This window comes from Malaclemys terrapin, chromosome 3 (genome assembly GCF_027887155.1).
Source record: "Malaclemys terrapin pileata isolate rMalTer1 chromosome 3, rMalTer1.hap1, whole genome shotgun sequence".
In the NCBI taxonomy this organism is placed as follows: domain Eukaryota; kingdom Metazoa; phylum Chordata; order Testudines; family Emydidae; genus Malaclemys; species Malaclemys terrapin.
The window spans coordinates 48,627,608-48,653,066 of record NC_071507.1 but is presented as its reverse complement, the minus strand read 5'-3'; the positions used below and the strand labels follow the sequence as shown (position 1 = coordinate 48,653,066).

Here is a 25,459-nt window from a genome sequence, read left to right as displayed (position 1 = left end):
GTCAGGGAAAGTTTAGCATATTGGCACAGAGTATATTAACTTGCACTGCTTTTCCCTCTGTCTTGTAGTAAGGGGGGCCCATTGGATGCATACTTCCTGCAGGAGTTGTGCTATCTGTGGGTGGACATGAGGGCAGGCGGTAGCATACACAAGGGGCATCTGTGCAGATGTTAGGGAATCTGCAAATTGAAAACAGAACCACCAGATTATTTTGGGGACAAACTACCCAGAAACTGCATGAACTAGTACTTGTAAGGTTCCTTTCCAGTCCACAGGCGAAGCCGTAGCTAGCCATCCCATTAATGCAGGTTAACCCAAGTTCATCTTAGATACAGAGGAAACTATCACAGAAAAGGGAAGGTTCAATTTCTCTTCAGACAGGACATTTTCTAAAATCTCTCCCAGCTGTCCTCCTTTGCTTTCCTAGAGCATCATCTTTGACCAGAAAACAGATACCTACTACCTGCCTCCATCCATGTCTTAACAGTTTTCTGGCTAACATAATTCCAACAGGTCCCCATTTCCACGCTTTGCCATCTGGATCTCATCTTTGTGCATGGAAGTTCTATTCACCCACTTGGCTCCCTTCATCTGCACAGACTTGTTAAATGGTTTTAAAGATGATTTACTACCAAACCTTGAGTGTTATGATTTAACAGGAGGAGAGAGTAATGTAAGTGCAGAACTTATAATTTTGATATTAAAAATAAGGTTACCAGTCATTTTTGGCTTCCCAGGTTGATCAGCTGATTTCAGGTTTTTCTGTGACTGTTCTCTGGCTCCAAGTGTCTGCAGTAGCATGCCAGTTAGTCAGGAAGGATTGCAGTTCATAGCACCCATCTATTCACAAATTTTAAACCTCTTTTAAATACAAATTTATAATGGCAGAAGATTAAAAACAAAACACACACTTGTGCTTTGTTTCCAAGCAGCACAGAAAATATTTACCGAGCCCAGGAGAATAAACCTAGTTTAAACTAATTTTCTTTTGCTCACTGAATTATGAACCTTACCAAAATAGCAGCAAGCTCCAGCAGGTATCAGGAACCTGAACAGTTAAATCCATTCAGGCATTTTTCATATTTTCCAAATGGCCTTCAAGCCCCAAAGTGAAATGACAGACTATTTAACTTAGAAAAAAGTGATATTTGGAAGGACTGCGGAGAACATATGTTGCATGCTGGCTAATTGTGTCCTGTTCTTCTTCAGTGACTGATCCACGTAAGAGGATAAGATCCTGCTACTGTTACAAGCGAATGGTGTTACACCTGTGCTTGGTAGCTGACGGTTCTGCTTTTCATCCCTTCTTACAACCTATGCTAGTGTGTCATTAAATATATTTTCTCTCCCCCTCCATCGGAGGAATCTCCTGAAAAAACTGATGTGAGCACTCCCCCATAGAATAATAAAAATCTAGTTTCCCAAATATTTCCCTACTATATCCCCATAGCCATCAAAGTGCCCTTGGCCCATGGACAGCTGAACATTTTCTAATGAAAGGCAGTAATATATGGATATTTGGAAGTCAAGGATTGGGAATTGGAACTGCTGGATTCCATTCCTGCTATGAATTATTATGTTTCATTTATTTTTATTTAAAGTTTAAAATGAGCCACCTGTACAAAGCTCTAGGTACCCTGACACACAATATTACAACACCAACCCCACAGCATTAATTATTCAAAAAGGAACTCTTGGCAGTCCATCCTTGTGTTATTCAGGGAAGCACATCCTTAAACTCCACCCAGAGACCAATAGGCAGCCAGAGGAGATCCCAGAGTAGTGGTTTCATATGCTCCAGTGAGATGACTTTCTCAGCAAGTGAGCCACATTGGCTTCGGTCTCTGAATGGTTTTAAGGTGTAGCGGCATGGAGCGCACACTGCAGTAGTCTAAGCAGGAAGTTAGAAAAGTATGGATAGCAGTGGCAAAATCTGCAACTGAAAGAAAAGATCACAACCAGGCAACTGGCAAAAAGTGAACATGGTTACTTCTATAATATGGTCATCAAATAGCAGCTGGGGTCTAAAATCACCCCTTGGTTGCTAACCCCAGTAACTAATGTCCAACATACTCCCTCAGTCAAAGGGTCTGATATTACCTCTGCCATCTCCTCTCGCCGCAACCCACCATCATCACGGCAGTCTTGCTTACTTTCATTCATGCCTCAACCTCAACTAGATACTGGCTAGGAGGGGCCTAACCACACTGTCCAAGTCAAGCCTTGACCACGTTACTTGTATCCCCCCTGTGCCCCAGTTTAACCATCTGTAATCTTCAGAAAGTACTTCTTAGAGCACCTGTTCCATAGAGATTTTCTGAAAATTAATATTTTCAGAGTTTTTAGATTATTGGACGATTCATGACCCTTTTGTACCATAAAGACTGATTAACATAAAACATTTTCCAGGTTGTGTGTAAATCGTAACATATCTATTCAAGAGTTGGATAACACGTACCTACTTCACAGGTGTGATGATAGTTAAAGAGTAGAAATGGGCACAAAATTCTGTATCCAAACATCTTCCAAAATGTAGTGAAATCCAGATCTGGATCTAACCTTCACAGTTGGTCTCTAATCTGTATAATGGAACTAAACAAAACTCCAGATCCACTATGGTGTTTAATAAAGGGAACCAAAGTAATCCATTGATATTACAAAGAAAGGACGGGCACAAGAACCAGGATTCATTTTGTAACTATTCCTATTCTCACCATATTTGTTCCAATTTCTTTGAGCTGCTCTGGGATGTCATTAAAAAGCCATAATGGCAGGATGAAAAGAGCTTGTCATCTCTCTTCGTCTCATTGCACCTGTCACCAGAATGAGTTACCACCCAATGTTAGTGCTTCAAAAATTCCCATGACAGCAACTGTAGTAAGAGCAGAAAATGGTACAAAAACCAAACGGATGCATCGTCATTACACTTTTAAGAGACTACGTGTCACAGGTTGTAATTATGGCTCTGCTAAGGCAATGTTAGCTCAGCTGCTTCAGCGCACACCTGTTTCAACTTAATCTGCGATAATTAGGAAACGTAGGGCAGCAAAGAAAAAAGCTTTTCAGTTACGATTTCAAATGGTAAAGTTTGTGTGCCATTTAAAGTCCTGTTTTTCAGAACAGACTGCTGACTTGCTAATGCCAATGGAATGAAATAACGCAAAATATTTTTAGCAGCAGGAAGTTGTTACTTGCTACTGCCAATTACATGCCTTGTACTTTAATACTGACACTCTTTTTCCTTCACTTACTCTTCAAGATAGGTAAAATCTGGCTTAGGGCTAAACCCACAAGGGTAGAAAGAAACCTCTCAGCCCCATGGAGTTGGCTGACCCCCCTGAAGTCATAGCCAATACTGGCAGTGATTACTGTGACAGAGCAAACAACAGTGTCCTAAATCTGCTCTTCAACAAAGGGGGAAGGAGGAGATTAAGCAAGAGACTTGGATGTATTGACTTTGGCAACACAAATACCTTGTCATGCCAATAAAGTTATTGAATTTGGGGAGGGGGAATTGGGGCAAAGTGGAAAATACAAAGGAAAAAATGAAATAAGAATAGATTTATCAAACACTGACACAGGGTTGAATATAAATAATGGGGACACGAGGTTTCTTTATATCACAATCATTGTTATTTACAGCTCGTTTAAATGCACACTGAGGACTCAAGTGTCCTCATCTTTTAGTTTAAAACGTGATCCTGCAGGCTGCAAAATAGTTGACACAAATATAAGTCTCTACAGACGCTCTTCCCAAAGAATTTTTTTTCCCCTCCAAAAACAGGGTATATTTAAGAAACATTATGGCATCTTTCTGTCCATTATTCCCTCTGCCTAAAAAAACCAAAAACAAACAAAAAAACAAATCCGGCTTTAACAGCAATTCCAAAACTAGATTTCTAAATATCACCACAATGATAGTACATAACAAGCATCAGTGCTGAAGCTAAAGACTTCTCATTTTAACACAAACCTCAATGATTTCTGTGAAGTGCAGTACAACCTTGTACGTGTGTGTTTAACTTTACATACTGTAAGTCTTTTTGAAGCCAATGGGACTACTCAGTGCATAAAGTTAAGCACACGCTTAAGCCTTTGCAGGAATGGCGCCATAATTTTTTCCTCAAGTGTAACTTGCCTTATATTACACACGGCTATGTTTGTAGACTGTAACGTTATTTTTATACTTAAAAAAAAATCTATTACAGATTTTTCCATCTTGGAACAAAAACAGGATGATCTGGAAAATCATGGAACAATATATATTAAAGTTTTGAAAATAGTTTGGACCATTTATAAATGGTTTTAATACTCTCCGTAACTTCCACAGAATGTTGTAGCTTCCATGTTTTGCATACTGGACAGTAAAAACATAGTAAGTATCAGTAGTTTATCATCAGGGGTTATAGTGGACCACAAGCTAAATATGAGTCAACAGTGTGATGCTGTTGCAAAAAAAGCAAACATGATTCTGGGATGCATTAACAGGTGTGTTGTGAGCAAGACACGAGAAGTCATTCTTCCGCTCTACTCTGCTCTGGTTAGGCCTCAGCTGGAGTATTGTGTCCAGTTCTGGGCGCCGCATTTTAAAAAAGATGTGGAGAAATTGGAAAGGGTCCAGAGAAGAGCAACAAGAATGATTAAAGGTCTTGAGAACATGACCTATGAAGGAAGGCTGAAAGAACTGGGTTTGTTTAGTTTGGAAAAGAGAAGACTGAGAGGGGACATGATAGCAGTTTTCAGGTATCTAAAAGGGTGTCATAAGGAGGAGGGAGAGAACTTGTTCACCTTAGCCTCTAAGGATAGAACCAGAAACAATGGGTTTAAACTGCAGCAAGGGAGGTCTAGGTTGGACATTAGGAAAAAGTTCCTAACTGTCAGGGTGGTTAAACACTGGAACAAATTGCCTAGGGAGGTTGTGGAATCTCCGTCTCTGGAGATATTTAAGAGTAGGTTAGATAAATGTCTATTAGGGATGGTCTAGGCAGTATTTGGTCCTGCCATGCGGGCAGGGGACTGGACTCGATGACCTCTCGAGGTCCCTTCCAGTCCTAGAATCTATGAATCTATGAATCATCCGGGCTAGGTTGTAAGAAAGTTGTATATAACATCAGTGTCTATACGAAGCTGGATTTATATTTACGAAATAGATGATGCACACTCTTAGGGCTTGTGTATATGAACAGTCAGTGTGATGCAGGCTAGTGTGCAATAGACACACACACTAGTTTTCCATGCACTAACTGTCCATGTGGACCATGCTGCTATTTACTAAACATTCACTGTGCACTTTGATCTACTTCTGTTTCAAAGCAGGGTAGACACTAGGGAAAAGTACACTAGGAAACTAGTGAGGCAGCAGGATCCACACAGACACTTAGTGCGTGGCAAGCTGGGTTGCAGATTTACCTCACACTAGCCTGCTGTACATTAACTGTTAGTGTAGGCAAGCCCTTGCCATACATAAACATGTTATTTTGAAATGTTAAGTTAATTTCATTTATTCATTTGACATTGCTGTCTCCACAGGCAATTTCTTTACAATCCAGGAGCTCAATTTTTCCAGTTCAGTTTTGTGTAACTCATGTTTAAGATTTGGAAAACTATGAAAAGATGTTGCTACTCCCAATGATTTTAACATCTTGTTGGTCTCTTCACCCCACGAGTGCAGAACTAACTCATCAGCTGTTCCATGACACTGAAATAATTCAGGAAGGACACTTTCATTTTTCTGTAAAGCCTAGATGGGGGAAGAAAAAGAGTTCAAATATGGATTTTAGAAGATGCAAATGTTGAAGAGATATATCAAAAGTTTATATATGGAATTCCAATATGCTAAACAAGGCCCACTTACAACTGCAAAAATCTACATGCAGTGTTTGATCCTGCTCCACGTAACCTGAATAGAAGGGTTCACGTTGACCTGAATACAGCAGATTGGAGCCCGTGACCTTTATAATCTGCTAGACATTCTCAAAGAATAGGTACAATAATTAAAGATGCCATGTAACTAATCTAATTGCCTAATGTGCCATTGCACACTTGGCATACTTTGCACAGTGTAATAGCAGTGAGACTGCAAAAGTAAGCAAATAAACAATGTGTAAAGATAAAAGTAGTTTTCAAGCCTTTAGTCCCTGATATTTTGCTTACCCATGTTCTCAGTGCAGGATATTCCCTGGGGTTAATGACCACTTGGAGTTAATCAATTCCACTCCCCAGGAAATGCTGTGCTTCAATTGTTTTTGCCTAATTATCAGTTTATCTTTTTAGGTGGAATCTGTATGCGCTCCAAAAGGTATTTGTAAAAAAGACTGGCATTTACTCACCTGGTAAACAGCAGATGTCTTATTGAGAAAGCTAGAAAGAGCAAAGACTCCAGCCACATCTTGATGATACCTGTACGCTAAATGCATTGCCATGCCACCTCCCATGGAAAAACCTCCTAAAACGTGACCAAAAAAAAAAAAAGACACTGGGATTTAGTTATGTCTTGCTAATCTAACATCTGACTTGATTATTTTCAGAATATTTTAGAAAAATATATATATAAAAAAACAAACTAAGATTCAGTTAGAAAGCTGTACAGCTAAAAAGAGGAGGAAAAATTAATAAACCAGAATGGTTCTATTTCATAATCCTCTCATTTAATGGTCTCCACCAGCTGTTTGGACATTGTAGGTGTGTGTTTTATAGACAATGCAAAGCAGAATTTCATGCTGTGGGTAGGGCTGTCAACTCCAGTTCTTCAGGTGACTTTTCATACTTTGTCAGTCTAGCACTGATGAAAGATGACAGCATATCACCATCACTCAGGGCCGGCGCAACCCATTAGGCGACCTAGGCAGTCGCCCAGGGCGCTAACATTTGGGGGGCGGCGACCGCGGTGGCCGGATCTTCGGCCACCACGGTCATCGGCGGTATTTTGGGGGCGGGACCTTCCGCTGCCTCTGTCCGGGGTGGTATTTTGGGGGCGGGACCTTCCGCCGCCTAGGGCGGCAAAAAAGCTGGCGGCGCTCCTGCCATCACTGTACATAATCAATTATTCACACCACTGGACCACCATGCCAGGCAGACTGAGATCCTCTCTTTTTTCACAGGAGAGATACGGCATGGGCGGTGCAGCTGGACAAGCTGAAACACTTCCCCACAATGTGCCCTACCCCTATTCTAATGGATAACTTTGAAGGGTAAGAGAATTGATTACTCTCTCTACTCATTCAACCCTTGTCTACCTTTTGAGAACAATAACTAGGCTGCCACCAGCATTTTTTTTTTTTAAAAGATGACAGATACTTGCCTGTTAGGAAATGGACTATGACCATCAGGTTACTTTCCACGTACACAATGTAGATGGTATTTTATTATTGTATCCAGCTAACAGAGGACATTAGAAGGGAAGCACTTAGCTGGAATGACTGTTCTGTTGAAATCTCTCTCAGTGCACAGACATAAGCTGACAGAGAATGGTTATGACTTATGCTTAATTAGAACAGTACTTTTACACAGTTCGCTTATTTGGTGGTGCATTTGGGTTTCACCAAGTAGTTTGACTGGTGCTAAAAATAGATGTGAAGTTCTGAGTTCTGAACTTTTTAAACACAAAAGGTGCTGAATATAGATTAGAGGAAAAAGAAATACAAATGAAATGCAGTATGATTTTGACTGGGGCTTTTAAAGGCAGAATGGCAGGTTGATGTCATAGTCCATCCACTGGGTTGACCCAGCTCCACTCTACTTCTGCCCTGAACAGCATTTACACAAAGCTGCTAGTGTGGAATTTCTGTAAAGACACTGCACTGAGCATCAACCTAACTCTGCACTGTATAATTTAGGTACTGTAGACTTGACCACGTGTTATGACAGTGTATCCCAAGGCACAGGGCAGAAAAATCTGTCTGAGGGTAAGAGCAGCAATGGTGACAGATGACTACAGGGGACCAGTGCTATCTCGAAAGTGTGAGGCCCTAGCAAGGGGGAAGGAAACAGCCAACATGCCAGGGGATGCACAGGTAGGCGCGGGCAGGGGTGGAGGAGACCAGAACGCAACTTAAAACTACACCTTGTACCACCCCCGCTGAAACCCCCAGGAGAGAACCTGTGCAAATACTGCTTGGTCTTCTCCAGCAGGAAATTTCCTTTTGGGCACAGCATCTCCCGTGTCTGTTTATTACACAAAAGGCTAAAGTTCAATGGCAAAACAGAGAACTCAAAAGACCACCACAGAAAAAAACCTCAACTATTAATGCAGGTTCATGAATACAGGGAGGGAGAGAGACACACACACTCTCTGAACATCTAGATAAAATGTTACAACTACCCAAAACTCACTTCTGTAAAACAGCAATCTGTCTTGGCTGAAGTGTGCTTTATGCTCTCTAGTGAGATCCAATTGCTTCTCACCCACTTCCTCATGCCACTCAGGCATGCCATCTTCCAAACTCACAAAAATATAGTGTATTACACTCCAAAAGGTTATTTTATGTGTTTATATATATACATATAAATGCACACACTATACACACAGATACACATTGTCCATATGTAAATGTAAGCACATTTTTATGTTTTAGATTCTAGACAAATGTGTGCATTGAAAAGCCATTACTAGTTTGTAAATGATTTAATCTAAAATTTTGCACCCGGTTAGTCACACTCTGGCAAGACTATCTGCAATTACTCACCAGCAGTCTTTGACAATGCAATCACCTTCTGTGTAGAAGAATATTAGGTAATGGTGCTTTCATGTGGCTCGTACTACTATGAGAAAATTTAATACAAAGGGCTAGTTCTTTGAATTCAGTTTTCCATGGGAAAATCTGCACTTTATCACTCAATACCACAGTAGCGTCTGGGTAAATACTATATAGTAAATGCTTCGCAGACAGTGATTTCAATGAGTATTTATACATGAAGGCAAAATATTATGATTCCAAAAGGATAATATTTCAATGTACATCTAAGTTTGACATAATACATAAAACACATGTTCACTCAAGGAGTTATTTTTTAAAAGACTTGAAATATTAAAATGAAACAAAAATAAAATATACACAGTTGTTACAGAAAATAAGATCTCATAACTGACACAACTTACAAGATACAAGCAAACAGACGATAACTACATGCAAGTTTAAGTACCAATTATCTCAGTATAAGGAAAGATAGCATGGAACATGCAAGACTTACAACATTACTAACCAGATTCTGTTGTGAGTATCTATCAATGATGCAAGTTCAGATGTTGTAATTTTAGATGTGCAGACCACTCCACTCCCAAGGAGTACACGGGGTGCCATTAAAATATTAGAATTTGCCAATAGGTTCCCCATAAAAACATCTGCAAGTATCACAGATTTTCCCTTATAATTACAATTTGAGAGATATGTGGTTAGTGCTTTGTAACAGTTAGTAAATGTTGGCTTTATCATGGATTCTGCTGCATGTCAAGAACAGTGATCAAAAAGCAATATACTCTCCTGTGGCACTGATTCAGCAAAGTACTTAACTGTGTGCCCTAACTTTAAGCATACAAGTAATCCTATTGACATCAAAGGGGTGACTCACTAGGGATGTAAAATGTTAATCAGTTAACCGATAAGCATGAGTCTTATTGGTAAGTTATTCCGGTTAACATTTAAACTCTGCTGCGGGACTCTACTGCCGGCCCCCCATGCCCAGGGCTCTGCGTGGGGCCAGCAGCCGGGACCCCGGGCGCGCGGGGCCAGCAGTGGAGCCTACCGGTTAAACGTTTAACCAGTACAATTTTAATAGTTTAAACATCTACTTTTTAAAAATGCCATTTACATCCCTATGATGCACATGCTTAAAATTAGGCAAACACCTATTAGGCCCCAATTCAACAAGGCTTCTCCAAAACGAGCACCTGAGATAATACACCAAAACCTGCTCTGATGGGGCTGAAGTCTGCTTCTGTAATAGGTCTGCCACACATATGTGTCCTCTCTGAAAGTCAACCACTATTAACAGAGAAGGATATGGATAAAGTGAACTTTTAGGACACACTGCCCATGTGGAAGAAACTGCTTGTCCTTGAAATAGCTACTTGTGAGCTTTCAGCTGAAATCAGAACCCTTCACATCCTCACTTTCCAAATAAAGAACCTGAATCAAGGTTGAGCTCTGCATGTGTGATACCCATGTTAAAAGCAAGAGATTTAAAGCAGGCTGTTCTCTAGAACCTCAGGTGCAGTATAGAGTAACTCAATCACTCAAGTGCATGGTGACATAACATGGGAGGAGCAGGAGGAGACTGTGCTTCCCATAAATATTTTATTCCCTCTCAAGGAAGATTAAATCCCAACAACTACTGCCATGTTTCAGTGGGAAGTAAATAAATTCTTCCATATACAGTTTATAAAAGGGCTTTAGGATTTTTTCATAATGAGATGTTCTGTCTAAATGTAAAATCTTCAGACTCAACTCCCCTTAAACCTTTAAATTTCAGTGAGGCTACTCCAAATCAACACCTGTGAGATGAGAATCAGAACCATATGTGAAGCAAAATCTGTTGATTCAACCACTATGCTTAAACCCAGGAATTGACCAGTTTACTTATTATAATACTTCAGTTATATTCATTTCTTTGCATTACTCACAACCCACTATTCACTCATCAAACAATGGTTTGGGTCTCAAATCTGTAAATGAATGCTTAATTTCATGACCCAGAATGAAGGATGCCTTATCTAAGGTCTCTCTTACAAGTGCCCTGTATACCAGCCAGCCTGTTAACAATTTATCTTCTGATTTCCCTTGCTACATTGTGTTTGATTTCCTATCCCTGTCTTCAAAATGTTCAGTTCTTTGTGTCTTAGAAAGTGGAAGAATATCTTTTTAATCAGTCATGAAGACTGCACCCCATAATGGGCTCTAGGACTTCTATCTCACTAATGGTTTTCTGAAATCAGAGACTGGAAAATGTACTAATAAACTTATTGTAGAAAATAATTTTAGATTTACAGTAGAATGGACCGGGTGGCCAGTTAGGTTTTTCCATCTAGCTTTAATGTGTTCAAAGCCACTTGCCTGGAAACTATTCTACAGACCAATAGACCCATACTGGGTCAGACCAATGGCCCATCTAGACCTACAGTATCCTGTCTTCCAACAGTGGCCAATGCCAAGGGCTTCAGAGGGAATGAACAGAACAGGTAATCATTAAGCGTTCCCTAATATTCAACTTAAACATTCCCTTTATTTCACCAAGTTACTCCAAATTTAGCACCGTAAATAATTCCGCCCTTCCTCCTTGATGTGTCTGTGCTCTGTAGCGCTAAAGCCTAGATTCTTCTCTCTCTTACTGGTGTAAATCACGAATTGCTTCCCTGAGTCATAATCACACTGGTGTAACTCCCTTTGATCTAAGTGAGAGGAGAACCAGGCCCTTCATCATCACTAGCCAAATGATACATATTCAGCCTTTTAGAATCTTTCCTCATTAGTCGGGCCCTTCTTCGATAATTTTTCCTGCTCTTCCCTGAATTTTTTCAAGTTTATCAATATATCTCTGACAATGAAGTGGCCAGAAATGAACATAATATTCCATATGTAGTCCACCAGCATGGTGTGAGGAGAGACAATTACCTTCTTGCCCATTTTACTGGGGTGAGTATATTCAGATCTAATTTTCTGTCCACTCTTTCAGCATTACTGATTCCTGGATTTATCCTTTCCACTGAATATCTGAGTTTAGGATAATTATTACTCGGAAGTATTAGCTTGTATTTTTCCAAACTGACTCTCATTTTGTTATTTTCTGCCCATCTTTCTTCCCTCTCTAGGGACGATTTGGGTAACTTCTCTTTCCCCGCTGGTGAATGCAACAAAATATCTGAACAAGTGACCTGCAAAGAGACTCATGTGTTCGTTACTCCCTTCTATCAAATCAATATTTCCATAAGCATAAACACATTACAGTATCCCACCTAGACACTTCCCCCAACCTGTTACGGTTTGCCTTGAGCTGACCAGCAAATATCAAGTAAGCACTAAGTACAAAAGCATATAATGAGCATATGGCCACTAGCTGAACTGCAAGAGTGGGTGCGGCAGGAGAAAAAAATGCCTTGACAAGACAACATAACGATAGCCTATTATTGTACATATGAACAGTTACCGTGCCCCAGAACTAATAGGGCACACAATTGAATATTACAACAGTGGATGAATGTTAACGGGATAGCACATTTTCTTTATCTATTCCACACAAAGAACTTCATGAACATAACTGTCTTCTGTCAGTTCTTCAGGGCAAGGACTTTGTTTCCTTGTTTATCTGTAAAGCACTGCTACATAACTCCCACGCCTATCCCCTAGCAATACTGAAATGTACAGTTTAGAATCCACCGCAGTTCTGTCCTCTGTTTACTGTTCAGTAATTTCTTAATGCCTTTACAAGAATAAAGGCAGCTTCCTTTTAGTAGCCAGACACTTTCTCTTTTTACAAATTGGGAGCATGAATAAATTTGTTGTCCAGGTTTCTCTCCTGACAAAACACTCAAGCAACATGACATGTTTTCAGAGAACAACTAAGTGGTACAAGTTCTACATTTTTATTGTAAAAATGATACTTTTTTGCTGTATGTATTGTTTCATGTTGGAACTCAAAGAAATTTTGCCACATTTTCACTTGATATGAAAAACACATTTTCATGACTACAATTTTTAAAGTTCATTGGCAGAAAAGTAAAGACTAGCAAGAAAATGTCCATTCGTCTTTTATCTGATCATCTTATTACAACTATGGTTTAACCCCTATTTCTGTACGCCTTTATGAAGATGAGACCATAGATGTGGTACTGGGAAGATATCTGTCAAACATAACAAGATTAATCTCTTACTGCTGGTGACCAGTCCACACAGACAGACCTCTGCAACCATTTACTTCAATGGGGCTGTGCATGGGTGTAGGGATCCGCTCTCACTGATCAGCTGGCAGGATTGAGGGTCAGTCTTGTAACAGTTAATTAAATGTGCTTTTGCTGGTATAGCTTATACCAGCTCCCCAGATGAAATAAGCTATACTGGAAAAATAACTCCCCCCCTTTCCCCCCAGTATAACTGCATTTACACTTGAACTTTTACTGGTATAAAAGTGTTGTTAAAAACAATCCCACCACCACCACCTGCCCACATCGCACATTGTTGTATCGGCAAAAGATTCTAGTGTGGACCTGGCCTAGCACATGGCAATGGCCTGAAACTATAAAAGAAGAAATTCTTCTGCCAGCAGGAATTTTAAACAGCGGAACAATATTGCCAAGGGAGGTTTTTGCAGCCTTACTTAACAGATTAGCTTAAAACCTCCATTCATTTCCACCTTTCCAGCCCTCTGCACCAACTTTGCGCCCTATGAGTCTCCAAGCCTCCCTCACAACCCCACATTTTAAAATCTGTATCTCATTCACATCTTGTACCTTCTTCCATGCAGCTTCATCACTTGTGAGGTTGTCTCCCTCCTCGTAAGCACCAAACCACCTTTGCTTTTTTCAGCTCCCTCCTGAAAAATGGTACCTCTTATTCTGGGTTGCCTTTCAGAGATGATCCACCAAAGGTAACTAACATAAACTTGAACTGTCATGTAGTATGTCTGTACCATATTGTGTCCCTCATTTTGGCCCTAATCTCAAAGATACTTATGAGCATGAATAGTTCCAACTGGGCTACATTTGAAGGATCAGGATTTACACAGAGACTATCTTCATGTAAATCTCTATGAACCTGAGCACCCAGTTGGCACTAAAATACAATTAAAACAAACAATAGTAAGAGCTGGTTGAAATATTTTGAAAATTGAAAATATATAAAAAAATTGACGTGTGTAATTTCACACCCGCCTCAGTTTTTTTTTTAAGCCAGCACAAATAATAAAACATTAGTATACAGAATAATGTTGTATGCCAACTACAAAATGACCCAAAAGGTTTTTTCCAATCCTAGCATCAATGATGGCATGAGTTTATGGAAATGCTCCAACAATGGGACACTAGAACAGATTCCGGATTGCTTATCACCATCTGGTTGGTGGTGCCCAAGTATTATGAAATCCATATTCTACTTGCTCAAAGCAACACTGACAAATTTGAGAATTGGTCTGAATTCAACATGATGAAATTCCATAATGGTAAGTCCAAAGTACTACATTTAGGGAGGGGGAAAAAAATAAAATGCACAACTACAAAATGGGAAATAACTGGTGAAAAGGATCTGAGGGTCACAGTGGATCACAAATTTGAATATGAATCAACAGTGTGATGAGTCATGAAAAAAGTCTAATATCATCCTGGGATGTATTAACTGGAGTATTGTATGAAAGACGTGGGAAGTAATTATTCTGCTCTACTCAGCACTGGTGAGACCTCAGTTGGAGAACCATGTCCAACTGCAGGCACCGCACTTCAGGAAAGACATGGACAAACTGCAGAGAGTCCAGAGGAGAGCAACAAAAATTATCAGAGGTTAAGAAAACCTGACCTATGGGAAAACGTTAAAAAACAAACAAACTGGGCATGTTTAGTCCTGAGAAAAAAATACTGAGGGGGAATCTGGTCTCAGTCTTCAAATACATTAAGGACTGTCATCACTTGTTTCCCATGTCCACTGAAAACAGGTCAACAAGTAATGGACTTAATCTGTAGCAAGGGAGATTTAGGTTAGATATTAGAAAAAAAAAAACCGTCTAACTATAAGAGTAATTAAGCTCTGGAATAGACTTCCAAGGGAAGTAGCAGAATCCCCATAATTAAAAGTTTTAAAGAATAATTTGGACAAACACCTGTCAAGGATAGTCTATGATGCCCATTATATGTGATCAATAATAAATACATATTTTTAAAAATTAGTTGCGCTATAAAGACATGAACATGGCTGAACTAAGTAACTGCTGATTTTATTGCTGTAACCCTTGACCTTCCTTACTCCAACCCTTCCCTACTGTTTGCTAAGCCTGGTCCCTGTACCATGCATAGAAAGGGTGACCAAGTGTCCAGATTTCGATCCTGGCAGCTCTGGTCAGCACCACTGACCGGACCATTGACTGTCTGGTTGGCGGCGCTGCGCAGGGAACCGCAGCCAATGGGAACTGCAGGGGCAGCGCTTGTGGATGGGGCAGTGCACAGAGCTGCCTGGCCACGCCTCCGCATAGGAGCCGGAGGGGAGACATGCTGTTGCTTCTGGGAGCTGCTTGAGGTAAGCGCCGCCCAGAGCCTGCACCCCTGACCCCCTCCCTGGCCTCAACCCTCTGTCCCAGCCCTGATCCCCTTCCCGCTCGCTGAACCCCTCAGTTCCAGCCTGGAGCACCCTCCTGCACCCCAACGCCATCATACCCAGCCCCACCCCCAAGTCTGCACCCCTAGCCAAAGCCCTCACACACACCCCATGCCCCAACCCTCTGCCCCAGCCCAGAGCCCACTCCCGCACTCCGAAGCCCTCAGCCCCAGCCCAGAGCAACCTCCTCCACCTCAAATCCCTCATCCCCGGCCCCACATCAGAGCCTGCATCGCAACTCCCTGCCCCAGCCTGGAGCCCCCTCCCGCACCCTGAACCCCTCATTTCTGGCCCCACCCAGGAACCCACACCCCCAGCTCAGAGCCCATACCCCTTCTCACACCCCAACCCCTTGCCTCAGCCCGGAGCCCCTCCCATACTCCAAACCCCTCAGCACCACCTCCCCAGCCCAGAGCCCCCTCCTGCACTCCAAATCGCTCATCCTCTCCTGCACCCCAGCCCCCTGAGTCAGCCCGGTGAAAATGAATGAGTGAGTGAGGGTGGGGAGAGCGAGCGACAGAGGGGGAGATGGAGTGAGTGGGGGTTGGGCATGGACAGGGCAAGGGAGTTTGGTTTTGTGCGAGTAGAAAGTTGGCAACCCTAAACTTAGAATGCAAATCTTTCAAAACCTATGTCTTTCTGTCTGTACTGTAAAACAACTAGCAGAGTTTCGGGTGCTGTAAAATAAAACAATCAGCAAAGGCAAAGAAATTGAAGTATATGATCTTGTGGCAGACACTATTAGCCACAAAAACCTTCACCCCAAAATGTAAGTGAAAGGACCATTTAAATCAGTACTTACCAAACTTGACAAAAAAGCATTTACATTACAGCAAATTGAGTTAACATATGGGGAAGGAGGACTGATAGTACTGGTTTGAGTCACTCATTTCTTAGGTATAATTTAGATCAGTGGTCTCCAAACTTTTTTGATTGCACACCCCTATCAGTAAAAAAATTTTTGAGCATGCCCCCCCTGCCACGCCAAAGCAAAAAAAAAAAAAAAGGCGCTCCTCCTGCCGTGCACCCCCAAGGAACCTCTTGCGCAACCCCCTTTGGAGACCACTGATTTAGATAACCCACGCAGCCACATACTAGATGTCTACATGCGCACACACATGCACACAAAACTCTAGTTCATCTTCTTTGCATTCAGATACTACAGGAATGGGCAACAGCACACAACCCTAAATTTACCTCTGGAGAGCTATGTAGTAAGTGTCCTTACATGAAAGACAACATACTTCATCTTCCAATATTACAAAAGATGCAAGATGGGAGAACTTGGAGGCTGGAGACATAAAAAGCCATGGCTGTAGGTGAAGATGTTTGCCCAGCATGTTTTAATGATTTATTGTTGATTTTTCATCTCTCAGTACTTACAATGCCTTCTTTCTCTGGGATGTCTAGTGCCAAGATATTTCTTCCCCCATCCCATTTTCACACATACTGAGAGGGATGACTATGCCAATATTTACAAGAGATGCAGCCCTTTCATGTTACTTCCACCATGGTCCAGTAGCTATGTAAGAAGTCTAGCAATAAACAAAAAAGTGGTTGTCTCTCTCATGTTATTGTTATAGTACAAGGGGTCAGGAATCATGCATGTGTTTTCTGGCACATGATCAAGTCTACAGGACTGTTATTGAAAGTTTATTTTCACTGGCTGCTTATACAAGTGACTACAGGTGGCAAAGACCAACGTGCTTGGATCAGCATTTCTGTGGTATACAAAAAGTGACCTGTAAAACTAGGAAAGTAGTAGTAAATCAAAGGGGGGGAGGGGGGGGAGAGTCAGCTTTTGCTTAGGTATCCAAACATCATAACTGAACTTTAGAACAGGCTTCAACATTAATTGACACCTCATTTTTAAATCCAAGGATCTTTTTGAAATTCACACAGAACCAGGGTGCTTATACTACAGCGGTGGGTGTAGTATAAAAACCTAGATATGAACAGAATAAAAATTATTCTCAAGTGTTCTAAAATTTCATCATGATTTGCATATTTTAGGATCTGCCTAATTTGGAATTAAACACAGAAATTTATAACATAACAATAGTCAAATTTGACCAGTTTTAACATTCCTTTGTATCTTTAATATCCATATAATTCTACTTCTAAGGTTATTTTTAACCAGTAACAGCAAGACCCAACAATAAGAAATCAATGTATGCACACAACTGAAGGTGGAGGGGGGCATTTGGCAAGAAAAAGGCTTTCATTTTCTTGTTCTGGATTGGGTTATTACTACACAACAATCGAATAAATCCTCTCTTTTTTTTAAACTTATAAAAAAAATCCTTGATGGTGCTCTTTAAGTTGGAAATCTTGCTACCTTTGTAAGACTCGCTGTGATGACTTGAGACCACCTTCTGAAAACTTTTTCTTAAGGTATAAATATTATGGGCTGTATACGGCCTTCAATTGGTGCATGGAACTCCCACAGAACTTGCAACACACTTTACATCAAGTATCAAAAGACATATGTATTTAAAACTGTTAAACTTAGACTGTATATTTGAAAACGAGGATGTGATTAATATTAAGGAAGCGGTTCTTCTGATGTTTCGGAATTAGATTGAGGTGAAGAGGGAGGAGTGGCTGTACACTACTCAGGTCCCACCTTCAAGCCAGGAGCAGCTGGATGCTTCCTTTAAAATGATGTAGCGAAATGGTTAACAGTGTTGATCATTAAGCCGTCATCATTAGGTGTCATCAGAATTAACTGTGTTATTGAGATGAAGGGTTTAGACCACAATTCTTTTAGGAACAAATGCTCCTATTGTATCAACAAACCCCAACCCTGTGTAAAACTTGAATTAGAGTAGGAAGGACAGTTACCCTCCAGAGGACCATGATGAAAATGCTAGGTTCTCCCTTTCCATTCCTGGAGTTCCTGTCTCGTTTATCCTCCTTTCTTTCAGACTGTTCTCCTGTCCCACTCTATGCAGCAGTCAGCTACCACCCACTTTGTGTCCTAATTTTTACACCTGGCTCTCCCTCCCCTCATAATCTCTGACCCTCATTCTCAACCTACAACTTCCACAATGACATGCCATCTGACCCCTCATCCTCCTTTGACCGTCACCACTGAATTAAATCCCACTCACTAAAATGTCTACTCCCTCAACTTTGTCTTCAGAAAACACTGCTCCTCTGTTCCTTCAACATCAGTGTTCCCACACCTTGACTATGACCTCATCTCCTTCAGCATCTACTTGTCCATCCATCCAGCCTGTGCTGCTTTCAGCCCATTGCCATCAACAGCTTATCTGCCAAGTCTCACTCTCTCCTTCATTGACTCAGTTGTCTAATCCCTCCACTCCTTCTTTCCACAGAAAAATGTCCTACTAATTTACCACATGGCTCACCACCACCACCACCACCATTCAATTTCTCGGCATCTGTGCCACTGAACACCTCTGGAGAAAGTCTCTTGAGTAACAATGGCTTCCTCCACTATAAGCTTGTTCTCTTTGACTTCCTTGTCAAACAGCACTCTACCTCCCCACATGGCATATCAATTAATCAGCTGCCTGTTCGCCACCAGATCCCCTCTTAAAATGCTCTCCCCCATCCAGGTAGAATGTTCATGGCATTTTCAAAGCGATGACTGACCGGGTCTGATGTGACTTCCCACTTCCTTCTTCTCCCATCACCCTTTATCACCTGGGAAATTCTTCACATCTGTGCAGAGGGAGTATACAGCCCTACCACTTTGATTTAGCAGTGGGGAAGGTACCTACATGGCCATGTGAATAAGATCTTGTGCACCAGTTTTTCCACACCCACATTCTCATCACCCCTATGTACACATTTGCACTTATTTGGTCTGATGCTGGATTACTGACGCAGTCTTTCTTTGTCATCGTAGTGTCTAGAAGCCCAACTGAGATCAGGGTCCTATTGTGCTAGGCACAGTACATGCACACAGCAAGAGAACGTCTCTCAAAAACCTTGCAATCTACATAGACAAGACAGACAAAGGGTGGGAGAAAAGACAATTTTCATCAATTTAAAGATAGAGAATTTAAAGATAGAGGCTGGAACTTTCAAAAGAGACTAAAGGATGGAGACAACTAACCTCACTTACTCCCTTAGATGTTTTCCCAGATTTAAAGTGTGTCTCAGACCCTGCAATCTCACTACTTTTATTTTCCCGAGGTCAAAGGGAAAATCTAGCAGCAGAATGAGTCTGTATGTGGAACATCTCCACCCCACTCCCAGAAAAAAAACACCTGCTCTTCTTCAGCTGTCTCGAGGCCTGCAGGTATAACACAAGAAAGCCAGATCAAAGAGACTGTGGTGACAGCCATTCAAAATAATGCATTCTACAGCCAGGGCAATGAGCCACCAAGGAAAAGTAAACAGTGACCTTCAAAGAGCAACACAGGGCTGGGCCAAGAAAATATGCAGACTGAATGGTCCTGGCTCCACTGCTTAGGAGCTCAATGGCAAGAGTCAGTTGCCCAGGACGTCAGAAGTTCTCACATTAAAAGTTTACTCCAACCTGAAATATTTAGTCATGTCAGAATAGAACAAGGAGTCAGGCACTCCTGAATTCTAATTCCATCTCTGACTTATGCTACTCCTGTGGCCTCAACCTCTCTGCTTCAATTTCCTCAACCGTAAAATAGGCCTGATACAGCATGTCCCCTGAGAGTGCTCGAAGATTAGTAGATATTTGTACAATGTTCTGAAGATGTAATGAGCTAGATAAGTGCTAAATATGATGAATAAATGCATTTGTTACCAAGTTCTACCATTACCGAACATTTCACAGGACTTTTGTTTTTTCATGACTAAACTCTTCCGAAGCAACCACAGCAGTAGAGAAGATACAATGTGCAACAATTTGTGTTGTCTAAATCAGTGGTTCTCAAAGTCGGTCCGCTGCTTGTTCAGGGAAAGCTCTTGGTGGGCCAGGCCGGTTTGTTTACCTGCCGCGTCCACAGGTTCGGCTGATCGCTCCCACATCCCTCGGCCTGCGCCGCTTCCCACTGACCCCATTGGCCTGGAGCGGTGAACAGGTGGGCCGAAGGATGTGGGCCGGTGGGCCAGCTCTCTCATAAGGTATAAACATAAAAAAAATCTTACCTAAAATTATCCTATTCTTGCTGATGCCATTTTTAACCTCATCATCAATCACGTTTGTAAGCACCTGACACATTGAATCAATGGTTTCAATGTGTTCTGGACACTCATTAGAGATCTTCCATCTGTCAAACCACACAGTGGAGAGGGCCCCTCTCATAGGTGTATACGGTCTGGAGGAAAAGAAAAGAAAGGTTGATTAAAACTATATGAGAACAAAGGCATTCAGTATAACCACGGTAAATAACAGAGAATTTGGTGACTGACTGAAAAAGGAGAGAAGGAATCAATTAATTGTCTCTCAATTCTAAATGTGTCTAATTTAAACGTTATTTACTACTAGTTATACAAAGTCTCTTTGTTCATCAAGGACTATCCTTAAAGGGTGAGGACATTTAGAAAACTGTTTAAAATACAAATGCAAGTTTCAATCAGCACACGGTCATGGCTGCATAGTTTCATATACTAAGTCTTTTAGAGCACAACCTTGCCAACAGATCTGCAGGTGTGACTCCTATTCCTGAGCATACTTCCTGTTGAAATAAATGGGAGTAGGGAGTCAATACATGCTGACCTATTTTCTATGGGTTGCAAGATCCTCAGGTCACATGTGTCTTGGGGGTGAGTGGGTGGGGGTCTGATTTTATATCAGGAATAAGGCTGAAATTTTTTCAAAACCACCGTGGGGATTCAGAGGCACAATTCCTATTGAAAGTGATGGGAGGGTTTTTTGTTTTTTTTTAATTAATCTTCTAGGCACCTATGGAAATTTCAGTCTGTGTGAGTGTGTGTAGGAGACAGAGAATGAGTTAGTGGTGAGAGATAGTTTATCTTAATAATCCAGATAACTTTATAAATAAGGTTGAAAAACACAACTTTGCTTACCTTGTCAGCGTGCAGATTGAAATTAGAGATGTAATTATACCATTCTTTGCAATACTGTAGTTAGTGTCAGATTAGTATCACAAATACCTTACATACACTGTCCAAAACTCAAATAATCAAGGAAGTTACAATTCAAAGGAGACACTTTTTTTTTTATGATGATGATGATGAATTGGCCCCTAAAATCCCCAGAAAGATGATCTAATTGTCTTACAATGGTAACAATTCAGTACCAAACCTACTGCACTGAGGTCAGTGTTTCATGTCAAGGGGGTCAAAACCAAGATCCCTAAAATCCTTAATTGCTATGTTTAATCAAGGGGCACATTTTTCACTCTAAACTTAAACTCAGAAAAGCTCAGATCAGATTACAATAGTTGCCTACAAACAGACAGCCTTTGATAAATTTGTCTGGCTGGGAACCCACTGAAAATGAAAATGAAGCCTTCAGTCTTCTATCTGGATTTTCTCACTACTAAGGTTTAAACAAAATACCACTAACAATCCCAAAAATGCTTAATGAAGCAGCAAATTCTGCCCTTATTTATACCATGGGGTTTGCACATGTGTGAAGTAGAACGGTCTATTTCTAAACCAGAGAGACCGCTGCATCTCAGAACATATAATAGGCAGTATTTTATGTATTTGTATTTCTATGGCAGCCCAGAACCCCAGTTATGGACTAGGACCCCATTGTGCTAGCCACTATATAAACACAGAACAAAAAGACAGTCCTTGACTCAAACAGCTTACAATCTAAGTATAGGCACTGAGAGGATAACAGCGTGATAAGTAATAGCCAACATCGATTTGTCAAGAACAAATCATGCCAAACCAACCTACTTGCTTTCTTTGACAAGGTTACTGGCATAGTGCATGGGGGGAAGCAGTAGACATGATTTATCTTTATTTTAGTAGAGCTTTTGACACTGTCGCTGGGTGGAGGTGGAGCTTGGGCTTCAGCTTCAACCCTGGGTCCCAGCAAGTAAAACGCTGGCCCTGGCAACCCCATTAAAATGGGGTTGTGAACCACTTTGGGGTCCCGACCCACAGTTTGAGAACTGCTGGTCTAAAGAAAAGAAGACTGGGGCGGGAGGAGTGGAGGAGGGGAGGCTGATAACAGTCTTCAAATATGTTAAGGGCTGTTCTAAAGAGGATTGTGATCAAATTGTTGTCCACTTCCACTTAAGGTAGGACAAGTAATGGGCTCAATTTGCAGCCAGAGAGATTTAGGTTAGATATTAGGAAAAACTTTGATTATAAGGATAGCTAAGCACTGAAACAGACTTCCAATGGAGGTTGTGGAATCCCTGCCCGTGAAGGTTTTAAAGAACAGGTTAGACAAACACCTGTCACGGATAGTCTAGGTTTACTTGGTCCTTCCTCAGTGCAGGGGGATGGACTAGATGACTTCTCAAGGTCCCTTCCAGCCCTTATATTTCTATGATTCTATAAGAGAAGAGACTACATTCTTGAATGAACTCCCACAGGAAAATGATAAAAGACAAAGCACCCCATCACGAAGTGATCACTCCATACCCGACCTCTCAGTCCTGATCCTCAAAGGAAATCTGCACAACACTTTCAAAAGACAAGCCTAAGAGCTTACATTCATAACTCTGCTAGACACCATAGGCGCTGACTCAGTGAGTGCCCTGGGGCTGGAGCAGCCACGGGGAAAATATGGCGGGTGCTGAGCATCCACCGGCAGCCCGCCTATCAGCACTTCCCCCCTCCCCCCGTGCCTCCTGCCCCCCAGCAGGCCCCACCGATCAGCCTCTCCCCTCTCCCCCCCCCCCCCCATGCCTCTCGCCGGCTGCAATCAGCTGTTTCGTGGCGTTCAGGAGGCTGAAGGGGAAAGGGGAAGTGCTATTAAACACATCACTTATCAGGCCTTAGTTTGGATTCCAAAGGATAAATAGTGATTGTTTATTAAACTAAAGGAAGGTCAGAAGACAGTATTGAATACACAGAAGAAGCTCCACTGAAATCTGTTTAAGAAATTTTGTTCTTTGCTTTTTCCACTAGGGACTTCACCATTGCTATTGATTTTACATGGAAGGCACTCAGATACTATGAGGAGTAGCAGTATAAAACAATTAGGGATAGATATTATCCAAATACTGGATATAGGCCCTTTCTCAAAAACCTTGGCATCAGTGCCCATGGTAAGCACTGCTATTGACAGTGGAGCAAATGCCAAGAGACTTCAACTCCTAGAACCAATGGATTAATACATACAAGTAATTACAATAGGTTGTTAGAAAAAAAAAATTAAAAGTTTAAAAAAAGAGCTTTGTCCTACAGTAGCAGGATTGCCCCGGCATTTACATGGAAAAAGTATGCGTGGATATTGCTGAAATATCCACAACAAATTTAGTGGTATACAGCTTCTAGGCAGGGCGGAGTACAAGCAATCTCTAGCCCACAGCCTCCTAGCTGGAGCAGACAGCAATGAACAGTCGATAAGGGAAGCTATGGCCATCTGGGCGGGGTGGAGCAGGCTTTTGCCTAAGCAGAGTGCCCCAGGGGTCAGTCCTGGGGCCGGCTTTGTATACCATCTTCATTAACGATTTGGATGATGAGATGGATTGCACCCTCAGCAAGTTTGCGGATGACACTAAACTGGGGGGAAAGGTAGATATGCTGGAGGGTAGGGATAGGGTCCAGAGGGACCTAGACAAATTAGAGGACTGTGCCAAAAGAAATCTGATGAGGTTCAACAAGGACAAGTGCAGAGTCTGCGCTTAGGAAGGAAGAATCCCAAGCACTGCTACAGACTGGGGACCGATTGGATAAGCGGCAGTTCTGCAGAAAAGGACCCGGGGATTACAGCAGACAAGAAGCTGGATAGGAGTCAACAGTGTGCCCTTGTTGCCAAGAAGGCTAACAGCATATTGGGCTGCATTAGTAGGAGCATTGCCAGCAGATCAAAGGAAGTGATTATTCCCATCTATTCAGCACTGGTGAGGCCACATCTGGAGTATTGCGTCCAGTTTTTAGGGGGCCCCCACTACAGAAAGGATGTGGACAAATTGGAGAGAGTCCAGCGGCGGGCAACAGAAATTATTAGGGGGCTGGGGCACATGACTTATGAGGAGAGGCTGAGAGAACTGGGCTTATTTAGTCTGCAGAAGAGAAGAGTGAGGGGGGATTTGATAGCAGCCTTCAACTACCTGAAGGGGAGTTCCAAAGAGGATGGAGCTAGGCTGTTCTCGGTGGTGGCAGATGACAGAACAAGGACCAATGGTCTCAAGTTGCAGTGGAGGAGGTCTAGGTTGGATATAGGAAACACTATTTCACTAGGAGTGTGGTGAAGCACTGGAATGGGTTACCTAGGGAGGTGGTGGAATCTCCATCCTTAGAGGTTTTAAAGGCCCAGCTTGACAAAGCCCTGGCTGGGATGATTTAGTTGAGGTTGGTCCTGCTTTGAGCAGGGGCTTGGACTAGATGACCTCCTGAGGTCTCTTCCAATCCTAATCTTCTATGATTCTATGATTCCTGGCTAAGGCAGCCAACAAACACAGAGTCTAGGCCCCCAGTCTCTTTTCTGGGGCAAGCCACAAACAAAGTGGCTTATGGGTGACTAGACCACAAGACCAAAGGTGGAGTTGGCAGCAGAAGGATAAGGGGATCTGGGCCAACCCTACTCCACCAGGTCCCAGCCAAGGGCCCTAACAGTGACAAAAGTGGAGCAAAGTCTGGTTTCCTGGCTCCTTCCTACCCCATTCCAGGTGCAGGGCTCCATAATCCAAGGGTGCTTCATCTCCTCAAGGTACAGGGCTGATGGCAGTCCTGACATCTCATGCCCAGGATAGGTCTCCTCCAGGGGCAGGGTGCTGCACAGCGCAGTTTCAATTCCAGAGTGCCACAGCGGGCTGGAGATATTTGCCTCCTTCCGTGGGTCCCATTCAACTTTATCCTTCCTGCCCCACCCTGGTACTTCTGTTGAAGGGTGAGGAGGATTTGGCTCCTCCCACCAGGCAGAGTGTAATGGTTCCTCGTTCTCAAGTCTGGAGGGAGGCCACTCTGCCTCACTAAACTCACAATCAGGAATTACAACCTTGTAGCTAAAGAATGGTGGTTATGAATCAGGAGAACTGGATTCCATTCTAGATTCTGCCACAGACTATCTGGGTGACCATGGGCAACTCACTGAACCTTTCTATGCCTTTATCACCCAATCTCTG

The 25,459-nt window shown here is 42.1% G+C and overlaps 1 protein-coding gene across 1 annotated transcript in view; it reads right to left on the bottom strand.

Annotated features, from left to right (window-relative positions):
- Nucleotides 1-3,583: 3,583 nt before the first annotated feature.
- The window catches only part of LYPLAL1 (lysophospholipase like 1), a 39,931-nt gene continuing 18,055 nt past the window's right edge, over nt 3,584-25,459 (bottom strand). The window contains exons 3-5 of the mRNA XM_054023736.1: nt 20,388-20,557; nt 6,330-6,445; nt 3,584-5,740 (exon numbers count right to left, since the gene is read on the bottom strand). Of these exons, the coding sequence (XP_053879711.1) occupies nt 5,501-5,740; nt 6,330-6,445; nt 20,388-20,557 (526 nt within the window). The 3' untranslated portion in view covers nt 3,584-5,500. The remainder of the gene's footprint in view (nt 5,741-6,329; nt 6,446-20,387; nt 20,558-25,459) is intronic.